Genomic DNA, 18,336 nt, shown 5'->3' with positions numbered 1-18,336 from the left:
ATCTTGTCTCTGCTCTATCAGTTTTCTTCAAGATACATTGTAAATTTTACTTTTTAGTTCATTAACTAATGATAATTTAACATATGTCCAAATTTAATTTAATTATATGTTTCTCAATATTTCTTTCAGAAAACTAAAAAGATATAATGGGTTTAAGTTAGCATTATTACAAGTTAGTTATTTGTAATGCTGAGTCTACGTATGCTACGTATATGAAATCTTAATATTTTAAATTCAAGGTGATGAATTTTTTTTTTCTTCTACTTTTTCTTTTTAAGAATAATGAACATTTTATAAAAAATATTTTATGGGTGAGAAATGTGATATTGATTTAGCATGACATCTCATTTCACAATGAAATAGGATAATAACAGAATTCATAAAATATTTCATTTGATAAAAACTTTGAGTTGTTTAATTGCCATACTGTTAATCTTCTTACCAATGGCTTGCAATTTTCATAGAAAATTAGGACCATTATCTCTCCCTTTTTTCGGATTTTCAACTCTTCAAGGTATTAGGTTAAAATAAATGCATATGTAGTTTGTGTATAGAAATAGTTCAAGTGAACGAATTGATAAAGAATAAAATTTATACTTAAAGAACTTCAATTTATTAGGAAGACTACTCATGAAGCAATGTCAGAAAAAAATAGTTTTCTTTTTTTTTTTTTTTACAACAAATTACAAGGAAATATTTGTTAATTAGTTGCACTGGGAAAAAATTAATGAGAAAAAGTTTAAACTGTATTTAATGAATGAAAAATATAAATATATAAAATCATAATTTAATTGCTAGTTACAAATCATACACAGCTTAAATTCCGATGTAAAAATTGTTATAATACACATAAACTATAAAATGATGTAGACATAACATGAGCATAACACAACAACAAAAAAAAAAATGTCCAAATCAATGGCTTTTCAACAATAGCAGATTTGAAATTCACCTGGCTGGCCTGCTGAAAAATTAACAACAGATCATTAAACCCTCATATGGACTAAAAAACATACAAGTGTGCTACATTTGTAAACTATAGTATAAAAAGTGACTAGCTTCAGATGGGGACAAATATTTCAAATTCTCTGGTAACATAGACTTTGTCTCAGTTTGAATTCTTTAAATAACAAATTTTGAAAGAAATTAAAAGCTAGTTTCATAGAACAACATAAAAAAATATGATAATTCTATATTTCTTAGCATATAAATAGTGACAGAATTATATAATTTTTAAGTATACATGTAATGAATGGGTCTTCTCTAAAAATTATAACAACCAGCAACGATTTTGATTTTCTGTGGTATTTGTTGAAGTAAAATATAAATATTCAGCCAAATTTCGCAACACAAAACTCTTTGAAACAGACATATTTACAACAATATTTTTAGTATGATAAAATTTTTAAATATATATTAAAGAGAAATGTATTATGAAACATATGCTTTTTTAAAATAACATTTTTTCATTACTGCATGTTTTCTTTTTTTAAAATATATACAAGCTCTTTAAACCCTGACTCCAATTATATATTTCCAACCTCAACATTCTTTCATCATAGCATGTGAACACTCAAATTTGCAAGACATACATAGATCACATTTAAAACATGGCAACATATAACAAAACTTTCTCTTAGCATTTGAAAATAATGCTCTCCTTTTTTTTGTAAAAAGTGCAAATTAATTCAGATACTTTAAAATTTTTGTTTCTCCTAGTGTCATTCTTGTCAGATTAATCAGGCAGGGTCATGCCTGCCCCCACAAACACCACACCTAACTCCACACTTATGACAAGCACGAAAGGGCAGATAGCACCAGAGACAGGGCACAAATATTGAAAGCAGGGTGAGGGCAGTCCAGCGTTTAGGGCAATGTCCGTCTGAAGTGTCACACGAACACGGATGTTGGTTAAAGTCCCCCTCACTGTCAGACATACAGTGATATAACATACACTGCGCACAGGAAATGCAAGAAGCCCCACTAATGCAAGCCAAGACTGGATCAGGAGCATATTCACAGCTACCCCGATGATTGTCCTCCTCTGAATACATCTCCAGGCAATGGCGACACTGCGCCCTCGCCATCGTCAGATTTTTACGGCCATCTTTCCTCCAGTCCTTTTTCTTGGCTTTTACCGGGAGTCTCGGAGCAGGTTGGCAACTGAAGGTATCAAAATGATGCGGCTTCTTTAAACTACTAATTGTGTCTCTGTTGCCAGCTTTATAGCTGTCCATTATGGGATAAGAGTAATCATGATCAGTCCGACCACCTTTGTCACGAGATAGCTGCACATAGGAATTGAGATCTGAGCTCATTTCAATTTTATCACTGTCTAAATAATCTTTTCTAGAGTCTCTTGATGCATCCTTTGTCCATGCATCTTCTAACCTGCGAGTAGGGTCCATAACATATCCCCCAATGTTATTGTTACCAGAAGGATTAACACCACTAGGAAAACGTGGAGATCTAATGAAGTTCATGCGATGAAGGTGATGATGAGAACTATGGTGATGAGCATAAGGTGATGTGGTAGAACCGGACTCTGGATACTGGAGCGGTGTGCCAGAACCGGGCCTGAAAGAACCTCCACTAAAGCTGCTAGACCCAGAGGAAGATCGAGAATCTATAGGAAGTTCTAGTGTCTGCAAAAAGAAAATAGATAGGTAAGAGCAAGTTATTTAATATTAATATCCTCTAACATGTTAAATAAAGACTGTAAACCTTCCACATTAGAAAAACCACCCAAGAAATACGTTTCGATTCTTGTAAGTTATTTGGGGAAGAATCTCTTTTAACAAAACAGTTTCTTCAAAACTTATTCCTTGAGAAATAAACAGAGTTTATCAATATCTTATATCAAGTAGCTACTAAATTAAAATACAGGGGTGATTGTGAGCCCAAGTCAAAATTCTGGAAAATTTCTTGAGTTATAAAAAAAAAAAAAGTTTAAACAAGGTTTTTTTTTTTCTTCCTTTTTCTCAACATTTCTTAGTTTACTTAAAATTTTACACATTCCTATGATGACCTGGAGAAGTAATTAAAATTTACAAATATGTCTTTCTTTCTTGAGTTTATGATTATAACAACTATTTACTGATAAAAAAATGAATATTAATCATGAATATAAGCTTATTAAGTATATCTCTGGCTCTCCCTTACAAACAAATAAAATAAACTGTGTTTTTAAGTTCCACCTTGGAAAATTTGATTTCCGGAAACTTCCGTGATCAATGATTTTTTTTAAATGTCTCGACCTTCGATCTCCAGATCACTCTTAGCGAAAAGTCCGGATTTTTTCCTGAGCACAATCAGCCCTGAAAATATGAAATGGATATACTACAAAATACATTACTAATTTTTTATACAGTAGAACCTATTTGAAACAATAGGAGTCTGTTTATGCTCAGCTAGTCTCAATATTTGCAGGGTCATAATAACTTTTTGAAATACAACTGTAACTTCTCTTTTAAATCCGAAATTTTTCGAAATACAGATTTTTTCAAGCTATGAAAAGTTAGATTTTAGAGGTTATATTATAATCAAATACTTTTAAATGAACACAGATTATTAAAATTCTGGTAAGATTATAAAAATAAAAACAGGGGTCTGTCTAGGTTTTTCTGAAAATTTAGGCTTAATTCGTGAAAATTAAAAATTATATAAAAAAATCAACACAAAAATATGGATTTATCGTTTCTTACAAACTTATGACTTTTGTACACCCTTTCTAAATTTTTCGTAGTGCTGGGTACCACTAATAAAAATAAATCTTAAAAATCACAACTGGCTGTTGACACCACTAATTATTATCTGTTAACTCTGCAAAAAATAGCCAATAGAAAAATACGTAATTGTAAAATTTCATGGCTAGCTTTGTTTTTAAATAAAACTTTTTGAAATTTTCGTTTGTTACAAGATATTTTGCAGAAAAACGTGTACCCCCGTTAAACTGTTCCCATACGCCTGGGAGTACACATACCACACTTTAGGAAACACTGTCTTAAGGTATACAAAAATAAAATTTTAAGAAAAAGTATTTTGTGAAACTTCTGCTTTTTCTAAAGTTGATTATCTGAAGGTACCGCTAAGCGGTAGAAAATTTGGCCTGAAAAGAAGTTTATTTGTTTAAATTTAAACTATATTGTCATGGCTTTAAGAATTTAAAAAATTTTCAGACATCAAAAAACAGGATCTACCATGTTTCTGATTTTTTTTTCTCTTCCATGTATAAAAATCATATATTTGCATTTTGAAAACTTATAATATAATGTATGACATATTTTTTAAAGGAAAAATCAGTGTACAACTTCAAAGTAAGGCTTGCAAAGATTTTATGTGATTTCTGAGGATCATACAAATTTTACTTTTTATTGTTTAAAGGAAACACTTTTTTTCCCTTGATAATTTAAATCTGCAATTCAAAATATGATCTTTAGACTGGTTCAATTTTGAGCCGTTTTTATCTTGAACCCATGAGCTTTTTTTCATCAAATAGTTTTTTTTTTTTTTTAGCAGTTATTAATACCAATAGATTTTTAAAATCTGTATATTTTATACAAAAATATTATCAGTTTTTTGCCATGCTCATTTGATTGGCATAGATTTTATCATAAAATCAATCTGATTTTCATGAAAAAAAAATTTCTGCATGGTTTTCTGGATGCCCTAGCAACTCCAGTTGTTTTTTTTTAATAACTATGTATATAGTCTTCTATTTACAATTTGAGGAATACAATGTGTAACTTACAACAAAAAACATTGCATTGTATTTTTAATGTTTTACTTGGTATCACAAAAAAAAGATTTTCAAATACTCTGGACCACACTTAACTCAGCTATTAATAATTCAACTTGTTTGGAGGCTAGTTGACAAACAATAAATGGAAACCTGAAGATCTCAGGATTAAAATAAGTCAGAAGAAAATGCAGCTTTAAGTTGGATAATTTCCTTCTTGGGCCAGGTCATGCATTATTCTAAGATATGTGTATGTACAAAACTATCTGAAAGATAGTTTTTCTGTATGAAAAGCATTTCTTATTTTTTGTTAAAACATGTAGATTGTAAAACTGACATGATTAGTTTTTTTCTTTCAATTTTTTTGTGAAGTTAAACATATTTCCTTGAAAAGGAATGTTTGGACATAGTTTTACATAGAAGAAAATAAAGGTCTGGCACAAGAAAAAAAAATTTAATTTATCATCAGATACATTTATAATAGTCACATGTGTTTTTTAATAAATAATATAATTAGCTTCTTTTACGAAAAACAGCTAAGCATGCAAATTTTTAGTCAAAGATCATTGGTGAATAAATATTTATTAAAATGTTTCTCAATCATAAATTATAATAGTTAATTTCCTGATATCATGATACCTACAACATATATTATAAAAAAATATGAAGCATGAAATTATTGCAACTGGAATGGAAAAAAAAAAAGCTACAAAGCTTAACAAAAGTCTACAAATGAATACACTCTAGTCAAAGCTAAAAGAATGAACATAACTACCGCTTTTATAGAAAAAAATTATCTATAGATCACTATTATTAGTAATAAATATATTAATATGTATGAAAATTTATTATTGCAATATATATTTTGTTAGTCATTTATAATGATAACCATTTGTAGTTTTCTATTTGTTTGCATGTCAAAATTAATGTTTGCAATCAAATCAGTAAAAAATGTAAAGGTACTTTAAAACAAGAAATACACATAACTTACCATGAATACATCATCATCACCGAGATCTGAGTCATTAAAATTTGGAAAATCACCAGTTCCTGGAAAAGAATATAAAAATATGTCAGAACTATTCTACCATCTTTAAAAATTATTTTAACTACATTAAAACTTAATTATTTATTTAAATGTTACTTTTAATTAAGGTAAATGAAAGAGGTAAAATATGGAATATTGTGATATCTTAAGATACAGTGTAAATAAATAAATATATATATATAAATACACAGAAGCTTATTTTATTTTTTTTGAGTAAGAATGCTTTACAGTTGCAAGTTTGCAAAAGGTAAATTCAAATATTAGTCTGAATAATACATATTGTTCAAAGCTACAAATGTGTTACTTAGAATACATTGGGTTTTCTTGATTTATTAAAATTAACAAATTTTGTATAAGAAATCTAGAAAGAATATGAACTCCTCCAAAATTTCATTATTTTTGCAATTTTTGTCTAACAAAAAGAATTGAGTAGCTTATGAAAGGAAGAGGCTTAGATTGGAACAGTATAGTAAAGTAGTGGTTTGAATTAGATGAAATTCTCTAAATTATACAGATTTTCTGGAATATAAAAGAAAATTCTGATTTATAAATATACAAGAATAATTTTATCTTGCTATAAGTTTCATATCATTGAAAAATAATACAATTCAATGATTGGTAAGAGTGGCTTTTCATGGCACAATAAAGGAGCAACTCCACATATAAAAACTATTCTAAAAAAGTATCTTATACTGTCAATTCACTTACCAATGTTAATCAAGGCAGCAGGAAGAGAGAAAAATAATTTGATTATAAAGTGGTTATGCAACTGCATAGTTAAACAATTATCAAATCATCTTTAATGCTTAATAACAAGCTAGCTTAGTAGCTAATAATTCATATGCATCACTAAGCTTTTATTAAAATGTTAATTTTATATTGCAAGCAGAGAAATTGTGTAAATCATACTTTTATTTAATATTGAAAATCTGATTTTAACTAATTTAATGTTAATTTTGCAGACAGAGTTGGAATACAAACAAAAGAGCTACCTGACGCTCTGTAGCTGCAAAGTTGCTTGAAAATTATATTCTAACAGTATAAGACAAACTTTAGCACTCTTATAATTATTCATACTAGGACTGAAGCTGATTTACAGCAAGCAGTATGTATCCAACCAGCTGGCAGGATATAGGACAGTAGCTGGATATTATGAATATTCAGTAGTAACATCTGGCCCAAAATTAAGTAGTGTAGAAAACTGTATTATTAATAGCATATATAAATTAAATAATATTCAATATTTCATAGTTAGCTAGAAAATATTTTATACTAAAATTTCCTTATTTTAAGAAATTTTAAAAATTCTATATTGGTGATCTTTACAGAACAAAGAAATTTTTTTATATAATACCATTGTGATTTTTTAAACCAAGTAAAATAATAAAAATTAAATATTTATTAATTAATAAATAATTAAAATTTCATTAAATATTTATCTAATTTTATTTTGAAAGAAAAAAAAATCGGCATAGTTAGCAGCTATGTTATCACACAAATATTACAATAAAGTATTAGACCCTGGGACATTTTTTAGTAATACAAATATAACAAATTATTGAGACTATGAATAAGACAGGTATCAAATTTATTAAGATTAAAAATATATATTTGTGTATTATCTTCACAAATCTTACAAGTGACATTTTTATTAGACTTGCTAACTACTTTTTGTGTGATAGTAGTTATTTGGAAATTTAAGAGTTGGATTAATTTTAATTAAACCTTTTTTAAAAGAAATAGATAGAGATATGAATGAGAAAGAAATATTAGTTTAGTCTACTTTTTTTTTAAAAATATAGTTTAGTTATTCAAGTATTAATACTAGAAAAAAAAATCATCATTGGTTGTCAGGCTAAAAGTAATGTTTGATCAATAAAAAATGCATTACATGATACGGCTATACCAAAAATGCTCTGAATAATATGAGAACTCTCAAATGAAATAAAAGACTTTTGACAGCTTAACTGATTTGTGAAATAAGAAAAAAGAGAAACAGTAATTTTTTTACATTAAAACTCATAATAAATAAGGTATGTAGAGGTGTAGTAAAGAAATAATATATTTATGGTGCTGAATCACTTAAGTTTAACAAACTACCCAAAATAACCTGAAAACTTAAGGTGAAACAACCTAAGCTTGCAAAATATGGATCAATTATTTTATATTGAAAAAAAAAAAAAAAAATTGTTCCTCAAAATAAAGAATTTTTTCACGAAATTTAAAAAAGAACCTAACTTACTTAATGTCAATTGTGAGAAAGAGAAGAAAAAAAAATTATATAGTACATTTCTTTTAAATATATTTTTTCCTACACCAAAAATAAATAGGGTTTACGAATAATAATTTTAAAAGTGTACTTGAAATATTGTCCTAACTCTTTTTTTTAATTTTATCTATTTTTGTTACTAAGAACATTAAAACAAAATTTCAGACGAGAAAGAAATGTTCCAACAATTATAAGGAAGATTATTGAAACAAAGACTATCCTGGAATAAAATATGAAACAATACAGAAAATGTAACAGAAAGAGGAGGAAATTAAACAACTATACTGGAACACTAAGTTAAGCATTGCAAATTAAGCACTAAATGAAAGAAATAAGCAAACTATAGAGTTATTTATCTATGACAAAATGTTTTATCTTTTAATTTAAATTTTATCATTTTCTTCCCACAATACTTTTTTTTTTCCAATGCAAACACTCATTGCTAAAATTTGCAGGTGGATGGAGTCAAACCTAAATCTTTTTCAATGAAAGTATGATAGTATACCTATGAAATATTCCTTTTCATTCAAAAAATATAAATAAAAAAATGGCTTTACAGTAACAAGGAATATTTTTCATGAAAATCAAGGTTAAACATTTCAAACAAAAACATATTTAATTACTATGGAAAATGAATAAATTAATAATTTTCAGTTTAAAGAACAACAAGCTTAAAACTGAAATCATTCCAAGTTTGAAATACTTGCACCAATCCTGCAACTAAGTTGGTAAAGAGAAACAGAACACAAGATTTTAAATTTTTTTTTCTTTATTTGGGCAATCTTCTAAAAGATATATAGGTTTGAAAGCATGCGACTTTCTGAGATTAACTAGAAACCGTTTTTTTGTATGAACTATTCAGTAGCATTTAAAATATTAAACTAGGAAGGAGTATAAGATAATTTTAGATTCTTGATGCCTACATTTACAGCATTATACATTAATTAGTCCAATCTATAGCCTTAGACTTAAGACATGAAATCAATTTATAATTAGGGATGTAAAGAATAGTGATTTGACCAAATACTGAATATCCAGCTAAAAATTTGATTGAATACTGAATATCCAGCGGCCGAATAACAGCATTAAAAAAAAAAAGCATTAACAAAATACTTTATATTTAATTAAGTTTGGTCATTATTGAAAACTGCTGTGTTATTAGTGAAGAGTAAAGAAAAAATATAACAGTTATCCATTAGAAATAATTAAGATAAATATAAAACTAACAGCTATTTAAAATTGCCAAGAAAAAACTTTTAATGCTAAAAATAATATTTTCCGATAAAGTATGCATAAAACGTTAAAAGAAATATAGTCTATCAGTAAAATTGTTGTGCTATCGTAAAAATGCCACAGAAACAAGATTATATACAAAAGTGAAACAGAAAATATATAAATATCAATCTTAATTCGTGAAAGAAAATTTTAAAGCTGAACATCTCAGTTTTCCAACTAAACTGTATGTATTTTCAAACAAAGGGAAGAAAAGCACTAAACCTAATAGAAATCCTTCTAATTGCTGTGTCATAATAAAAATGTTGATAAAAGTGTTTTTAAAAATAAAAAACGTAATAGAGACCAAAACAAAAAGCGATCTTAATCTTGAAAAGAAATTTAAAGGAAAAAATTTCAATGTAACCTTTTCACATTACCATTATGTTTAGAAAAAAGTGATAAGAGAATAACGTTTTATTTCTTAAAATATAACTTATAATGTTAAAAATCACAGTTTTTTCGTTACCAGCTATCTGTTTTACTGTACAGGGTAAAAGTAACAATAAAAGTATAAAATCTATCATAAAATGTTCCATTAAAATGCTACACTATTATAAAAATGCTCATAATTTTTAAAACAAAAATATTGATTATTGCATGTATGCTTAGATTATTGCTTAGTATGTTACCCTAATGATATAATACGTTAATCTATTGAATATAATGTTATATAGGTGCAGTATAAAGTAATCTAGTTTCATTTCTTAAAATTTCACTTTTCCGTTATTCTTAAATTTGCAAGCACTTGAATTTTAAAAACTTAACAAATATGTGCAAAAATTATATCAGATAATGTACAATAACAATACTATTTTAGATTATTCTTAATTTAATCGCTTAAAATTTCAAAATTAAAAAAAAATAAATAAAAAAACTTAGCTGAACATTAGGCCAACGCGCCAAATATAGAATAGCAGCTGAATAAACGTTACATCCCTATTTCTAATCATAATAAAAACTCATAAATCAAATACATAATCACATGTTTGAATAAAGAACATTACCATCCGATAGATCCTCAATAGCCATTCTGACACCTTTGTCAAATGCCCGAGCATCTGCTGCAGTTTGGAAGGTTAGACCGAATTTTTTATCACCTGTTCGCCAATGATGGAAAGTTGGCATGACTTTATTATATTGAAAATCCCTCTTTATCGTACAGCTTAGAACAACCTTAAAGAGATAAAACAGAATATAGTTAAAATTGGAGAAGGCTTATAATATTATACACATAATTTGAAGTTATTAATTTAACACAGTTACAGTTCTTTTAATTATACTTATTAAGAGTTCTTAAAAACTGGTACACCAAGTTTTAGACTTGAATTGATTTACTCTAGTATGACTTAACTATTAAAGAGACAGAAATATTTATATTTCTTTAAATTGGCACAGTTGTTGCATACTTTTATTACCTTCGGGTAAAAGGGCTGAAGGAACAACTCACAAAACACCACACATGTCTCTTATTTTCAGTCAAAAGGAAGACAGAATTTTTTAAATGTAGTTAAAAAGGAGTTACAAAATGTAAATATTAAGCAGGTGTGGAAATAAGGAAATTTTAATTAATGGTTCACAGGATTAGAAACTAAAAGGCGAAGCTAATCTGTACACATTTTTACTGGTCTGTTTAGATATATCTAATTAGATTTAATATTTTACATTCTGACTATATAACATTGGACAAAGATCATAACTTGAAATTGAAAATCCAAAATAGAATTATTATTGGTTCATTGGACAAGATCCACTGATAATTATTTCATGGTTAATTGTGATAGTTTCATATTATTTCTTGTAGTTATTGTTGTAGACTGATTTTTTTCAGATAATTTTTAACTACTTATTGTTTTTTATAACTGCTAAAAATAACTTGCAATTGTATATCTGCACGAAACTCAAACAATACTTAAAATCAGGAAATATTTCAGTAGAAATTTGGGTCAGTGAACAGACCCTTTGGAAAAATTGTATAGTTAAAACAAACCTTTCGTAAAACTTTACTTTAGAAAAAGTGAATGATGTCCTAAATTCGTTATTTTATTTATTAAAAAAAAAAAAAAAAAAAAAACAGGACCATACACACACAAATTCATAAAAATTATCAGTAGATTTTTCACTAATTTAGGATCTTACGCTCAAATTAACATAATTATAATAAATTTTTTCACAAAAGTGGACTTTTTTTTACAAAAAATCTGAAATAGTGAAACTGAATTGTATCCTTTATAATATAATGACAATCCTAAAGCAATTAATATTTCGAATAAATTATTTTACATTATTAACTTTATTACCTTAGCAACCAAACCTCAATTATAGTAAGATTACTTAAATGAAGATGAAAGATATTTACATACACAAAACTTCATAAAACTCTTAGCTAAAGAGAAAATTATTGTCAAATTTGTAATTTTTCTTTACAATAATAAATTTTAACAAATGCATAATATAGACACAAATATTTATTTAGAAAAACCAGTACTACCATGATTAAAGGGGGTGGAGAGATTTCAAAAGTTCCCAGACAATTTTAAAAACAGGCTTATGAAATTTGAGTGGTGCAATGAATAATTAATTGGCTCAAATACCATGGACAAACTAAAGCCCAATATTTATCCATTAATTCCAATTACAACAAAATACTGTTTAAAAAACTACTTAAATGCCTTTTTTCCATTAATGTATGGTTTCCAATAAGATATATAATTTTGTACAAATACAAACACTTTATTATTTATTTATATTACAAATACACAGCATCCACCATTAAAAAATAGTGTGTGCTTAGTGATTGAGCGCAAAATAATGATTAGTAATTGCAAATGAAGTCCCCCAGAAATTTTTTTTCATTCCTAGCATCACGTAAGAGAAACACAGGGGAAACCGAGACTAGTTGGTTCACTCTTCAGTTTTTATCGCTAAAACAATACTCCCACAATAAGAGTTTTATCAGTTCAATTACTTACCTTCTCTTATTTATGATTTAATTTCAAAATGCTTATTCTAATTTTTTAAATAATTTAAAAAAAAAAAGACTTGCTGAGTGGACCATGCAATAGCTTGGTACACCTCAAAAGGACACAAAACAAAAATGTATTCAGAAACAATATTGAAAGATGAATGTAATGCAGTAATTGCATTATTTTCTTCAACATTTAAAAATAAAAATTCATTCTTAAAGATTAAGTACCTATGCATTTAATTTTAAAATGTTAAAAAAATAAGATATTCTCATAGCACACAATTTATGAATTTTAAATAATTATTTATTTTCTTCAAACATATCATTTAAAATAACACATAACCAACAACAGTTAGTCAAAAGAAACAATAGGTTCAAACTTACCGATTGATCCGCTATCCTTTTGCCATAAATGAGATATTCTAGCTTATCATCTTCACCTGAAACAGATCCTTTGCACACACAGACATGACTTAACCCACCAGCACCCATTGGTACCCAGCCACCTGTAGAATCATCTCTGGTCATAACCTGGGCACGCACACGCACCAGGTAATTCCCACTAAAAGGAAGGGAAAAAAATTCCTATTAAAATAATATATTACTCATCATAATTTATTAAATAACAAGATATCTGAAATGGATCAGAAAGGGTTGAAAGGATTTGTTGAGGGATCCTTCACTTTTTCAAGAGGCGCCAGTCTGGAAAAAAAAGTAGGGCCGGTCATGGAAAAAACCCAACGACCTTGAAATTATAATCTTTTTCTTATTAAATATGCACATCAACTTTAGAAAAATCAAGAAGTTTATCTCAATCAAAGCAGTTATTAATGTAAAAGAAAAACAATACTTTTTTTAAAAGTATTTTTCAATGGATTGGGTTGAATTTTGAATTAGTATGATTAACATCTCCAAAACACAAAAGCAAATTTTTTTTTCTAGCTTAGTCCTGGATTAGTTTAAAAATATATCTGCTTAAGATATTAAAGAGTAGAAATTTAATTACTGGTTCGCATACTAGTCGGTGACTTACAGATATTATCAGTATTGCAGAATACATCCGATTGAACAAACAATGTTCAGGAGAAATAAATTCAGGCAACCTTTGGGAAATTATTAGTCAAATTTAAAAAAAAAAAACTTTATATGTCACTTTGTGCATTGGTTTGAATTCTGTAAGTTAGAATTCTAAATTAAGTTTTAAACTATTACTATTTCATTATATTTTGATAAACATATGTTGATTTATTAACAAATTGTGTAAAATCAAATTAATATTTTTCATTTTGTGAAAGAAAAAAAGCGGGATTATTTTAGTAGAAAAAACTTTTCTGGGGAAATATTAGGTTGAGAATTTTCTGAACCTCTAAATATCGCTAGTCACACACATTTTCACTTTACTGTTTGAATGTTTATTAGTTTCTCCTTTTGGTTAAATAAAATAATGAATAAAGAGAATTGAAATGAATATGTTATATAAAAGTAATGACCAGGTAATGAATGATAAACATTCACAAACATAATGAAATATACTATTTTGTAACGATAAAACAGACAGTTTGAAACATAAAATTTACAGTTAAAAAATTTTTTTGCTTCATTAAATAAGAGGAAAAAAAATATTTCTTGTAATTTTTTTGAGCTTAAGTGAATGTTTCCTCAAAAATGTAAAATAAAATTATTTGGTTAGTAATTTTTAGGTAAGTAATTTAATAATTACCATTTATTTGCTTTCAAATTTCTTAAAACTTAAATTTCATATTGTTTAAAACCAGTGTTTCCCAAACTTATGACTTTTGTGTACCCTTTCTAAATTTTTTGTAACGCTGTGTACCACTAATAAAAAAATGAATGTATTTTTTACTATAAAAAAAATTTTGCACAAAAGTTAAAAATCATAACTGACTGTTAAAACCACTAGTTATTAACTCTGCACAAAATAGTCAATAGAATAATAAGTAATCGTAAATTTTCATGACTAGCTTTGTTTTTAAATAAAAAATTTAGAAATTTTCGTTTGTTGCAAGATATTTCGCATAAGAATGCGTACCCCTGCTAAGCTGTTCCCGTACCCCTGGGGGTACACGTACCACACTTTGGGAAACACTGGTTTAAACTGTTGAAAATCAATCTTGATTAACCTGAAAAATTCTTTTGACATAAACTACAAAAAAAACAAAGATATTTGTAAAAATCTAAGAAGTAGACAAATCTATAGTACAAAACTAACTATCTTTACAAAAATGTTGATTACAGAATTGTTTGTAGATTTGTAATGGAAAAAAAAAAAAAAAAAAACAATTAGAGAGTAAAAAATATACACACTAGGTATATTCCATTTCTGAAATTCGCAGGCGAGTGTCAAACAATTCATGTATTTTGTAGAATACTATTGGATTGTTCGGAAGTAAATTCGCACATAATTGGAGAACAACTGGGAGAATTGGAGACATTTGGAAGAAAAGAGGACAAAGTTAACTACACTTAAAACTACTTAACCATTATAGATTTTGAAAACTGATATAGCAAGAAATTGCTTGCAGTGGTCCTACTCTATCAAATATGAAAACATTTTTGGCACATTTTACTTTACAATTGAAAAGGAAAAAATGCTAATCAAACAAAAAAAAACTATCTGATATGTGTCAAAACTGGTTTGCAAAATTTTGACCAGGCTATTTTGACATTAAAGATGTACTACATTTTGCACAGAGAGTCCAAATTGATGAAGACACAAAGGCATTAATTGATGCAAACTTGCAAATAACAACTTTAGACTGCTGACAGATTAAATTTATCAAATTTGCTGTTTCTAATTATTGTAATGCAAGAAATCGTGTCGAACCAGTTTAAAACAAAGTCAAAAACCACCTAAGTCATGTCTTGGCTAGCAAAAAACAAAAATTTTACATGCATGAAATCATGCTACAGGTCAAAAAATGACAAAGGAACCAGAAAAGACATATATAACAGTATATAATTCAATAAAATATTTATTCACTACAAGAAATTCAACTTTTTTTTCTTCACATCTTATCCAGATCCTAATAATTTAATCCAACTTATAATATCCAATCATCATAATCATTAAATATTCAATTTATTCATGAAATTTTAATGAAGATAATTAAAAGCATATTTAGAATTTAAATCGTGTTTGTAATAGGTGAGTGAAAAATGATTGAACTAAACAAATAAATTCGCAATTTAGCTATACATAAATTATGCTTTTTAAAATACACAAATTTAAAATTTAATGAACTCTTTTAAATTTGAACAGCATCATCAAACATAAACAAGAGTAATCTATACAGAGTTAATTTTAAGATATGCTATAGCCAGAAAGACCAGAATGGACAATAATATTTTGTATTGATTTCTGTTAACATTTCCTTTCAATTGTAATCAGCACTTAAATAGAATTTGTTGCAATGTAAAACATAGAAATATAAAGAATAATTCCAAGAAACTGAGGTAGAAATATATAAAGTAAAAATTTCATTAACTTCAAAGATTATAAAGGTGAAATATTTAGAATGTGCTAAGAAATAGAAGACTTTTTTTAAACAAGTCAGGCGTAAATGAGAGAAACGAAACTGGTTTGAAAAAGAAAATACAAAATTAACAAAAATAGAAAATAAAATTAAGATGAATAACAAAACTAGAAAAACTGGCAGTTCAGAGAGACAAATCAATGCATTTCCAAGAGCTATAACCGTTGTTTTCCAACAAGAAAATTGACATTCATATGAAAGAATTCGGAGCTATCATAATTAAATTTATGCCGAAAAAGATTCCAACATTAAACAGCAATAGATAATTTATTGCATTTTAGACGAACGTATATGTATCGTGCACCCTTAAATCATTAAACTGAACATTCATTTTAATTATGTCTTCTTCATTGTAATTAACACTTCAACTGGCTTTTGAAATGATCTAATCTTAAGCTGGTTTCGGAATAATCTTACATTAAAAATCTTTAATAATCAATACTATTTAAATTTTGAACATCTAACACATACACATACATATTCATATACAAACATATTCACAATGCTAATTTTAAGATTAGTGAATTTTTTGTGTAAATTTTCCTCAAGTTATTAACAGAATTACATTACACTCTTGTAAATAGTACTTTAAGTGAATTTGTAAATAAAATTGAAGACAAAATATTCACCTTTACTGCGTTAATTTTAAGATGAGTAAGATTTTATCATTTCTATCATAAATAACACTTCCAAATAATTGTAAGAATCTTAAGGCAAAAGTATTTTAAGATGAGAAAGATTTGATCAAGTCGATAAATATCAATAAATAATGAACGGAGTAACACATCATTTAAATAGTTAGCACTTTAAGTGATTTACACTTAAGGTGAATTAATCACACTTTAATGGTTGACCCTTTTCCATATTTACTGTTTTATAGGTAAGATTTGAGTTTTAATTTGTAATTAATCTAAATATTTATAAAGGATTATAAATTGCCTTTCTACAGATTGTGAGTGAAAGTTTTTTAAAAAGCATTGGTTAAAAATCAAAAATCTTCCCTCATTCCTTAAATCATTCACTCAGGGGTCTGTCTAGGTTTTTCTGAGAGGTACCTATTTTGTGAAAATTTAGACATAATTTGTGAAAGATTAAAAATTATATTAAAAAATCAACACAAAAATATGGATTTATCGTTTCTTAAGGGATAAAAAAATAAAATTTTAAGAAAAAGTATTTTGTGAAACTACCGTTTTTCCTTAAATTGAATTTGTGAAACTACCGTTTTTCCTAAAGTTGAATTTGTGAAGGTACTGCTAAACGGTAGCAAATTCGGCCTGGACAGACCCCTGCTTATTCACTACAAATATTGATGAAACAAGAAAATGTTTCATTAGGTACATTATATTCAAACATAATTTTTTTTTTTTCAATTTATAACTAGGAATCAATTTAGATTCAAAAAATTTCAACAAATAATGAACGGAGTAACACATCATTTAAATAGTTAGCACTTTAAGTGAATTACACTTAAGGTGAATTAATCGCACTTTAAAGGCTAACCATTTTTCATATTTACTGTTTTATATGAAAGATCTTAGTTTTAATTTGTAATTAATCTAAATATTTATAAAGGATTATAAAAAGTCTTTCTACAGATAGTGAGTGAAAGTTTTTTAAAAAGTATTAGTTAAAAATCAAAAATCTCCTCCCATTCCTTAAATCATTCATTCACTTATTCACTACAAATATTGATGAAACAAGAAAATGTTTCATTCCTTACATTATATTCATACCTTACATTATATTATTTTTTTTTCAATTTATAACTAGGAATCAAATTTAGATTTCAATGACTGGATAAAAAAAAATAGCAATTCATAATAATTTTCTAAGCTTTAATTTGGATAAAAATTCCAAAAATATTAATATTTCTTTGTTCAATATAAGCAATCAACTTTAAAGCTGCTGTTGTTAGAAAAGATCACAAAATTGTACAGATCATAACTCATGACAGAATCAATAAATAAATAAAAAAAATTAGTTATAAAATTAAAATAATCAATAAAAATAATAGTTCCATACCATTTGAAATTAAAATTCAGTGTATTCATAAGGGGAAAAAAATTACGAATAATTTCACACTGATAGGTAAAGAAAATTATAACTCATTAAAAGAACAAAAAAATTCTATAATAAAAATTAAAAAACAGAAAGATTGACAAGTAAATAAATACTAAAACATGTCGAGTGATTTAAAATTTCGTAAGCATTAAAGACATGTATAGAAAAATACATTAAGGCGGTAGCTTTTCTGTCCACATGCATCTGTACCAGTTTAACATAACGTAAAGTCACACATTCATTCACAAACTTCCGTCCATTGAGAAAAATGAATTTGACCTCAATAACATCTCGACCTTCGGATCGTAGTCACTTTATGTAAATTAATTTATCTAGGATCCATCACACTACATTATTACTAATTTCATAAAAATAGAAAGAGAGGACAAAGAATAAAATTTTAAATAGTAAATCCAAAGATGC

The 18,336-nt window shown here is 26.9% G+C and overlaps 1 protein-coding gene across 4 annotated transcripts in view; it reads right to left on the bottom strand.

Moving 5' to 3' along the window:
• Positions 1-590: 590 nt before the first annotated feature.
• The window catches only part of LOC107453447 (sprouty-related, EVH1 domain-containing protein 2), a 167,287-nt gene continuing 149,541 nt past the window's right edge, over positions 591-18,336 (bottom strand). For 2 of the 4 annotated variants that reach the window (XM_071178395.2, XM_016070279.5), the window contains 4 exons: positions 12,680-12,857; positions 10,335-10,503; positions 5,730-5,788; positions 591-2,645 (listed from right to left, as the gene is read on the bottom strand). In XM_071178395.2, coding sequence (XP_071034496.1) covers positions 1,740-2,645; positions 5,730-5,788; positions 10,335-10,503; positions 12,680-12,857 — 1,312 coding nt within the window. In that variant the 3' untranslated portion in view covers positions 591-1,739. The remainder of the gene's footprint in view (positions 2,646-5,729; positions 5,789-10,334; positions 10,504-12,679; positions 12,858-18,336) is intronic. The other 2 variants (XM_071178396.2, XM_071178397.2) reach the window with 1 other exon arrangement.

Source organism: Parasteatoda tepidariorum, chromosome 6 (assembly GCF_982258835.1).
Source record: "Parasteatoda tepidariorum strain Cologne lab strain chromosome 6, Ptep-v5.0, whole genome shotgun sequence".
NCBI lineage: Eukaryota > Metazoa > Arthropoda > Arachnida > Araneae > Theridiidae > Parasteatoda > Parasteatoda tepidariorum.
Note: the sequence above shows the minus strand (reverse complement) of the source record. Positions and strands in the feature narration are given on the sequence as shown.